This window comes from Vicia villosa, unplaced genomic scaffold (genome assembly GCF_029867415.1).
Source record: "Vicia villosa cultivar HV-30 ecotype Madison, WI unplaced genomic scaffold, Vvil1.0 ctg.000666F_1_1, whole genome shotgun sequence".
NCBI classification, from domain to species: Eukaryota; Viridiplantae; Streptophyta; class Magnoliopsida; order Fabales; family Fabaceae; genus Vicia; species Vicia villosa.
This window is the reverse complement of record NW_026705297.1, coordinates 430,509-440,847: the sequence shown is the minus strand read 5'-3', so window position 1 is coordinate 440,847 and position 10,339 is coordinate 430,509. Positions and strand designations below refer to the sequence as shown.

Here is a 10,339-nt window from a genome sequence, read left to right as displayed (position 1 = left end):
TGACAAATAAAAATACCATTTGAATTTTGCAGCACTTCCATTCCAAGAAAGTGCCTCATTCTTCCTAAATCGGACATATCAAACTCTATCATCATTAACCTTTTAAATTCCATACACATGCTCACATCACTTCCATTAAAAATTAAATCATTTACATAAAGGCTTATTATTAAAATTTTACCTCCTTTTGACTTGGTGAACAAAGTATGCTCACTGGAACGTTTCTTGAAGCCTTCACGCAGAAAATAAGCCTTAATTTTGTTGTACCACGCCCTTGCCGCTTGCTTAAGGCCATATAAAGCCTTTTTTAGCTTGTAAAACTTCCCTTCTTCTCCCTTCTTAACAAACCCTTTAGGTTGTTGTACAATTACTTCCTCCTTGAGTTCACCATGAAGCAAAGCGTTTTTACGTCAAGCTGAAAAACCTCCCAGCCACACTGTGCTGCTACTGCAAGTATTGTTTGAATGGTATCGAGCCTTGCTACTGGTGCAAATACTTCGGTGTAATAAACTCCATATCGTTGTGCATAACCCTTAACTACCAATCTCGCTTTATGTTTCTCAACATCCCCATTTTCATTAAGTTTGGTCTTAAAGACCCACCTAACTCCAATAGGCTTGGCATCCTTAGGCAAATCCGCCAGTTTCCATGTTTGGTTCTTCTCTATAGCTTCCATTTCTGCTTCCATAGCATGTTTCCACTTCTTGCTTTTTACTGCCTCTGCAAATGAAATTGGATCATTCTCTGTTACCATCATCATTGCATACATATTTTCTTCTTCCGAGAGGCCTTCTCCTGTTTCATAGTCCGCCATCCATACCGGTTTTGTTATGACTCTTTCACCCCTCCCTTCATCTGCAACTTCTTGAATGTTTACTTCATTTTATGGTGAACAATCAGAAGTAGTATTTCTGCCCATAACCTCCTCGGCATGCTTCTTTTCACTTTCATTATCATCTTCTAGCACATCCAAATTCAGTTCTTATTCAGCTCTTCCCCAATCCCAGCTCTCTTCTTCTTCAAATTGAACATCATTACTGATGATGATCTTCTTAGTGGTTAGATCATATAATCTATAGGCCTTGGATTCATTGTTAATACCCAAGAATACACACTTTTTGCTTTTGGCATCTAACTTGCTCCTCTTTTGGTCTGGAATATGTGTGTGTGCTATGCAACCGAACACCCGAAAATAAGTTGTTGTTGGCTTCACTCCACTCCATGCTTCCTCTAGAGTTTTCTCTTTTATCGTCGCGGTCAGACTCCTATTTTGAACGTGAACACACCAATTTACAGCTTCTGGCCAAAGAACTTTTGGAACTTTCTTATCGGCTAATATTGAGCGTACTACATTCATGATTGTTTTGTTCTTTCGTTCGGCAACTCTGTTCTGTTGTGGAGTGTATGTTGCTGTCAACTTCCTACTTATACCATGAGCTTTACGAAATTCTCCAAATTCATTTGAGTTAAACTCACCTCCTCTATCTGTTCTCAAACAAGTTATATATGCACCATCCTCTTTTTCAATAAATGCTTTGAAATTATTGAATGCACTAAAGGCTTCTGATTTTTCATGTAAAAAATAAACCCAAGTTTTACGTGAAAAATCATCAATAAAACTTATGATATACCTTTTGTCATTGTTAGAAGCAGGTTTGGTGCCCACACAAATCAGAATGCACAAATTGAATTTGATTTGATGCTCTCCAAGAACTTTGTTTCGGAAAGGATCCTCTATGTTGTTTGCTGTAACACCCCATTTCTACCCGGTAATTATAATCAAAATCAGAGTTATAAAATTTTAACAAACAAACGGGATGTCACACTTCACATTAAAATCATACATCATAGAACAACTTGCTCAGTTTAATTCAATAGATACATAATACTTCACATTCGGATGAACCGATAACGTCATACTTTAGTCTTTGAAACCAAACAACTTTATATTAATTATACAGCGGAATCACAATATTCAATGTTAAATAACATGTCATCTTGTCAACTAAAACAACTTGAAAACATCACGATACTTCTTAAAATTCAACTTAAAATTCAGCAATGTAAAACAAAGGCAACAACTAAACAATTATCGTTCATCCCTTCCCGAGTGTTACATATCAGAGCCACTCTGAAAGCTCACTAATCTTCTTAATCTGTTGTTGCACCCCAAAATTTGCCCTCATATATTTGCAAATGTTATTTTATTTCAAATAAGTGACATAGCTCAGTTGGTAAAAGTGTAAGGCTTACGATTACAAGGTTTCGGGTTCGAATCACACTTCTAATATTTTTAGAAAGAATCAATTTATCTGGTTATTCTTGATTAATCATTAGGATTATTTGGATCCCATTTAATTTTATTCTTATTTTATTAACCTAATTTCTTGTATAAATAATGTCTCAATTCTACACTTTTGGGGGGGCCAATTTCAATATAATAAACTTTGCATTCCTCACAGACACGCGTACACGATATCCTTCCACAAAATTTCCAATTCACTGTCAATACAGCCACTATTTTTTACACCAACAATCATCCCCCAAAATCTACAATTTTCGTGACACAATAATTTTCAACGTTTAATTTCATACATTTTTTCTTTTAATTTTTGGTGTTATTTTTTTGGGCAATGGTTTTCACATGAGGCCCCAACTCTTTATTTTCAGTTTCATCTTTATTCCGCCGTTTAAAACCGCATGATGATTATTTGACGGTTTTAATTTTATACTAACAATTTTAACCTTGTAAATAATTTTACACGTACGAACTAACAATTCCACACATCAAAACCTTTGTCATGTACAGTAAACAATTTCACCCATACCATTCACCTTCCTTTTGTTTTCAATTTTATATTTAATTTATTTGTTACTGAAAACCACATGATCTATTTGATGGTTCTTTTGCTTAGAAAAAAACTACGCCTTCCGTTTCTTTTCAAGTGTCGTTTTATTAGAAGATTTTTTTAGAAGGATAGTGGGTGTCATTTGGTTAGCATCGTGTTGGACCATTTGGTTGAGTCGCAACAATATCATCTTCAACAATGCTAGCTTTAGTTTTTTGGAGTGTATGTCGGAGTTGGTTTTTCGGTCTTGGTTGTGGTTAGAATCGAGCCTTAAGAGTGCTCCGCTTTGTAATTTTAATATTTGGCATATTAAACCGCTTTGTTGTTTTATCTAGCGGTTCTTTTGCTTTGTGTCTGTATTTGGGTAGAGCAACCCTTTTGCTCTAGTTAAGTTCAATTGCCTATTAAAAAAAAGTGTCATTTTATAGTTTAATATTATAACTTGTCAATTATACCCTTGTTTTCTCAATAACTCCACTTTATATTTTCCATAAAATTAATTATTTTTTTAATTAGTTATTGAAAAAATAGAGATAATATGATTGAATTTATTTGAAAAGAGAAAATAAATGAGGATATAATAGGAAAAATAACTCTAAGAAACGACTATTTTACTTGAAGATCTTTATGCTAAAACACTAAAAAAGAAACGGAGGGGGAGGGAATATATTTTATTTCCGTAACATTTTTCAATAGGTGACCATTACCAGAGACTTTTCTATAAAATCATCTGAATCTGTCAAAATTTCCAATCTAACATAACAACTAAATTTTTTAACCGAAACAATGATTTATCACCAGGAACCCTCATAAAATTTCATAACATATCAGTATCAAAATTTTAACTCGCCTGCAAATTAAACTCACACAACCATTATTATACAAACATTCGCCTACAGCACCTTGTCCGCCGGCTGTTCCGATCGGAGCTTGTTCCCACGCCAACGATACACCAGCAATCAGCGTGTAGATCCGCATCTCGACCTCCGCACGACCAGCCTCCGAGCCCAGGACCACCGCCAGTTCCGGATCCATTGAGCCGCACCCCCCGCAATACCGTCGCAATGTCGGAATCGTATAACAGGTGCTTCATCTTCTTTTTGCAATGTTTTCTTTGAAATATGTGGTGTTGCTCTTGTATTGATTGTTGTTTGATTTTGTTATGTGAATTTGAGTTAGTAACAATGGAGAAAGAAATAAAGAAGTTATGGTTGTGTTGTTGTTTACAAATTACAGTAAAAACAGATAGAGAAAGAAGAGATAACACCAAATATTTGGTTAAACTAGATTTATGGCCCGTGCGTTGCACTACACGTGTTTGATTAGAATTTTTACCTTAATAATTTATGTATATAAATTATATCATATGCTTAAACGTGCTTTAAAACTATATAAAATATAAACAAAATTTTAAAAATATGAAAATCCTTAATAATTTATTTATATAAAAAATTTCAATGATATTTTTTAAATTTAAAAGATTTAAATTGTTATAAAACTAACTAAAATAATAAAGATCAAAGAGAGGTAGAGAAGAGTAAAGCGATATTATATCATCTTCTTTCAAGTGTGTTTTACATTGTAATATGGGTCTCTATTTATAGGACTCAAGGGAGATAGAAAATCACACATATTAAACACATATTAAGTATGGAATAGGAAGATAAAAAACTAGGAGATGGATGGACATCCACTAACATAAATATTCATAACACTCCCCCTTGGATGTCCATTGAGAATATGCCTCGTTAAAACCTTACTAGAAAAAACTCAGTGGGAAAAATTCTAGTGAAGGAAAAAGAGTACAATATCCTTTGAATGTGAATTGCCTCGTTAAAAACCTTACCAGGAAAACCCAATGGGAAAAAACCACGGTGAAGGAAAAAAGAGTGTAAAACATATGTATTTCTCTCCCTCATGCAGACATTTACATGTGAGACGATATTATTTGTAGTAGTTGCTTAAAATTTCTTCTTGGAAGTGACTTCATGTAAAGCTAATAGTTATGCAGGATTTGATGAAGTTGTTGCCATGAGTTGTTTCATAGATCTCCATGAAATGGTTGTACGATCACATGTAAACAAATAACCTGTTTCTGATCTACTATTGTGAGAATCTGACAAGTAATCGGCATCTCTAAGATAACGAAGTATATGTTTGACTCCGTTCAAATGTCTTCGTGTAGGCGAATAATTGTATCTTGGTAATAGATTGACCACAAATGATATATCGAGACGTGTATAATTAGCAAGGTATATTAGTGCTCCAATTGCACTAAGATATGGTACTTCAGGTCCAAGTAATTTTTGTAATCATTTTCTTGAGGCCTGAAAGGATCTTTCTCTACATCTAATGATATAACAATCATTGGAGTAGGAAACATGTGACATTTGTCCATATAGAAGCCTTTCAACACTTTTCTATATAGCTTTCTCGATGTACAAATATTTCTTTGTCCAAATGCTCAATTTGCAAACCTAGACATATTTTGTCTTTTCTAGGTCCTTTATCTCAAACTTTTTATTAAGAAATTTATAGATTTTGGAAGCTCTTCAGGAGTTCCAATAATATTTATGTCATCCACATAGACAACTATTATTGCAAATCCTTTTCCACATTATTTTATGAAAATACAAGTAAAAATTGAGTTATTTGTATATTCATTATTTAGTAAATATTTACTGAGGCGATTATACCACATGCATCCAAATTCTTTCAGCCCATAGAGAGACTTGTTCAATTTGATGTAGTAGTTTTCTCGAGATCCACAATTATGTGTCTCTAGTATATTGAACCCTTCAAGAAGTTTCATGTAAATGTCACTATTAAGACATTCATCATGTTCAAATTAAGCCCTTCATGTGTTACAAGGCTAATTAATTATCAAAAATCGATTGAATCCACTACAGGTGAATATGTTTTATCAAAATCAATCTTAGGTCTTTGTGAAAATAATTGAGCAATAAATCAAACTTTATATCATTCTTTTCTTTTTCACAAAAACTCATTTATATCCAATTAGTTTCCCACCTTGAGGTGTTCGGACTACAGGTCCAAAAGTGAGTCACTTGTAAAGTGAGTTTAATTCTTCTTCAATTGAATATATATTTATTTTGGCCAATTCTCACTTAATCTACAATCTTTAATAGACTTTGACTCATGATCGTTGTTATCATTGATCACTTTTAGCGCTATATTGTATACAAAGACATTGTCAATATTCACTTTATTTGGTTATCTCAATTTCGGTTCCATTCCATTTCATCCATGACATAATTTATCGAGATCTCTTTTATTCATATTTCAAGTACTTGATTTGTTCTTCTGGAACTAAAAATTAAATTAGGTCAAAGTGCTCTTAGCATTTTCATATCCTCACTTGGGTCATCTTTAGTTTCTTTTCTTAGTAGATGACTTTTAACATTGGAACTGACTTTCATACCACGCTTTAGGCGCAGGAACAACTTATTTACAATATTATATTATCCAATAGGAGAATCCACTTTGAGTGGAGTATTATCAGCTGATAATTTATTTCATAAACTTTACAAATGCATAATATTTTGAACTTTTGGTTCATATTGATTTGTACGAGGATCAAGACAACAATTTATTTTAAATTGTTCATTTGAACTTCTTATTCATGATTTCAGCTGTTCATTTGAACTTCTTGTTCATGATTTCAGCTACTTATTCCCTCCCCCTAATAATGGAAAAATTAATTTATCAAGTGATAATTAGCCTACTGGGCTGCAATCAAGTATTTAATTATTTTCTCAAATTATATCCTTAAAATTGAGATTCATATTAATTATATTTTCCAATACTCTTTCATGACTCATCTTAATGTATTATATTGGAGCAATTGGAATATACACAACACATCCAAATGTTCACTAAGATGAGAAGTATTAGAATAAATTAGGGAGGACTAAGATATAGTATCTTGTTGGCTTAATGCGAATAAATATATTAATATCATACTTTGGGTGTTTCAAATATATAATTTAGAATTGATGATCTCATAAGTATCAACCATATAAATAACTTTAGACGTCTAAAGAATGGATCTTCGGGTCCATTTTCTTTTTATGAACATATATTATATGATATTCAATATCAATTTTAATAATATATGTGATACTTATACAAGATTTTTTTTTAAAATCCATAAAACAAGATCTTAGTCTAATTAGTTGAGAAAATAATTTCACAAACTTCTGGTTGTGAGTAGAGACATATGCATGATATTTTAGTGGATGCAACAATTAATGTCATAAAATCGCAATTTCTCAAATTTTTATTTTTCTTTAGAAACACACAAAAATTGACTGAATTGAAGAAACTTATGGTTCTTCAATACAAATTATTCTCATCATATTAAATCCGAGATGACCCAACCGGTTTTACCAACGACACATTTAAGTGTAATTTGTAAACTACTGGTTTACAATGACATGTGCTTAAATTGTACTAATATAAGTGTAGTACAAGCCCGAGGGAAAAGCCGATAGCTTTTCTATTATACATTTTATGTCCAAATTCATTTGTGTAATACAAAGATATTCAATACCTCCAATATAATTCATGTGAATTATCTATGACGAAAAAATATTTGGCAAGACATAAAGAGAACACACACAAAGAAAATATATAGATTTATAATTCTAATTATGAAATAATTTATACTCTAACAAATTTAATAAGTTTTTAACATAGCCAAATGCTAGAAAATTACAATAATCCAAAAATATAATCATCCTTCTGGGATGTGTTAGAGTCACTCATGTCATTCTTCAGGAATGACAAACATTTTATGAGTATATTACAATTTTTTTACATCGAAACACACAAATTTCTTTGTGAAATCCTTCACTATTATTGATCCAATCCATCTAGAATTCGATAATATAGGTGATGCAATAATTTTTCAAATTTTTAACTTAACATATGCATTCCTTCTGGGATTCAATAATACTATAGATGCGGTCTTTTAAAGGTGATTGAACGTTGAATTCTTCTGGAATTCATCAATTATTGATAAACACAATAATCGATTAAACTCAATCTTTGAACAATAATTTGGAGATAGTTTATTAAGTTATATTTGGCAACATATTAAGTTATATTTGGCAACTAGCATCTATTCTTATAATTAGACAAATCTGATTCTGTTTTGATGTTTTAGTTATTTACAGCTGCATTGTAATTAAGCTCATTCATATAGCAGTAATTAGTCATAATTTCGTAGGCACAATTATAGGAGAAAATGTGAGTGTCATGTATGTATATAAAGAGCAGTACATTGAGAAATAAAACACACAGAACCAATTCTTTACATGGTATCAGAGCCAGGCAACCCTAAAAATAAAACTGGCAGGTGCTATGGCTGGAAAAGAAAATGAAACAGAATCTTCTCTAACAGGAGAAGATCAAAAGAAAAAACCATCACCATATGACCTCCATTCCAATGACAATCCTGGAAGTGTCATTACGCAGGTGCAGCTGCGGGGTGAAAACTACGACGAATGGGCTAGAGCCATCAAGATATCTTTGAGAGCAAGAAGGAAATGGGGTTTCATTGATGGAACCATAAAGAAACCAGAAGAAGGATCCTCTATAATGGAGGATTGGTGGACCGTTCAAGCCATGTTGGTCTCATGGATCTTGAATACAGTAGAACCTACGTTGCGAACAACCATATCTTATTTGGAAACCGCCAAGGAACTTTGGGACGATATAAAGGAGAGATTTTCAGCTGTTAATGGTCCACGCATTCAGCAATTAAAATCAGACCTTGCACACTGTAAACAAGGAAGTTTGCCCATTAATTTTTGGGGTGAGTGTGTCTTGACGGCAGGATACTTAATTAACCGCACTCCAAGCTCTGTTTTAAAAGGAAAGACTCCATATGAAGTGTTGCATGGACAACCACCCTCTTATGCCCATTTGCGTGTGTTTGGGTCCTTGTGTTTTGCGCGCAACCAAAATACGAATGGAGACAAATTCGCCAGTCGCAGTCGTCGGTGTGCCTTCATAGGATATCCTTATGGACAAAAGGGATGGAGAGTTTATGACATTGAGACTCATGAATTCTTTGTATCACGAGATGTTACTTTCTTTGAAAATCAATTTCCGTTCCAACACACTGAAGTTGCGCCAATCTCCATTGCAGAAGATGTTGATGAGGAGAATCAAATTGATGATAATGAGTTCACACAAGCTGAGACGCCAACAGAGGTGATTCTTGTTGATAGGGAGGGTGCTCACACTGCAGATGTTGTTGCGGAAAATAATACTGCAGCTCCAGATCCTTCGAATGTGCAGCCCGCTAGCTCTCATGATGAGTTTGAAACATTGGGGCGTGGTTGTCGTGCCAAATTTCCATCCACTCGGCTGCAAGGATTTGTCACGAACACAATTCAGAAGTTGAGTCATTCCACTAGTTCACCAGCTGAATCGCATCCTTCAGGTGCACCCTATCCTATAACAAACTATGTAAGTTGTGAAAAATTTTCCTTGCAATATAGACATTTTCTTGCAGCAATTACTGCAGAAAAAGAACCAATATATTTTCATGAGGCAGTGAAGGATGCTCGTTGGAGAGAGGCAATGCAAACTGAGATTCAAGCTCTTGAAAAGAATGATACGTGGAGTATGCAACGTTTACCTCACGGGAAGAAAGCTCTTGGATGCAAATGGGTGTACCGCATAAAGTATAACTCAGACGGGACAGTTGAACGTTTTAAAGCCCGGTTGGTTGTACTCGGCAATCATCAATTGGAAGGAATTAATTACACCGAAACATTTGCACCGGTGGTTAAAATGGTCACCGTGCGCACTGTCTTAGCAGTAGCATCGGCGAAAGATTGGGAACTTCACCAGATGGATGTGCACAACGCGTTTCTACATGGCGATCTGCATGAAGAAGTTTTCATGAAAATGCCTCCTGGTTTTTATGTTTCACAACCAGACATGGTTTGCAAGCTACGCAAATCACTTTACGGGTTAAAACAAGCTCCGCGTTGCTGGTTTGCCAAGCTCTCTGCTGCCCTCAAATCTTATGGTTTTCAACAATCATATCTTGATTATTCTTTGTTTACTCTGCACCAAGAAGGCAGCCAGCTTGTAGTTCTCGTTTACGTCGATGATTTAATAATTGCAGGTAATAACCCTTCTGCAATTAAGCACTTTAAGCTCTACCTCAACACATGTTTTCATATGAAAGACCTTGGTGTTTTGAAGTATTTTCTGGGTATCGAAGTAGCCAGAAATTCTACTGGAATTCTACTTTGTCAGCGTAAATACGCGCTTGATATCATATCCGAATCTGGCCTCCTCGGTGCTAAACCTGCTGCCACTCCATTAGAGCAAAACCATCGCTTGTCGCTTGCTGACGGACAGCTGCTTGACAACCCCGAGAAATATCGGCGCTTGGTTGGGAGATTGATTTATTTGTGTTTCACTCGGCCGGAACTGTCGTACAGTGT

At 34.4% G+C, this 10,339-nt stretch overlaps 1 protein-coding gene across 1 annotated transcript; it reads right to left on the bottom strand.

Moving 5' to 3' along the window:
- Window positions 1–367: 367 nt before the first annotated feature.
- LOC131630283 (uncharacterized mitochondrial protein AtMg00820-like) lies at window positions 368–814 on the bottom strand. The gene has a single exon (XM_058901077.1). It carries the CDS (start codon window positions 812–814, stop codon window positions 368–370), a length of 447 nt encoding a protein of 148 aa, XP_058757060.1.
- Window positions 815–10,339: the final 9,525 nt, after the last annotated feature.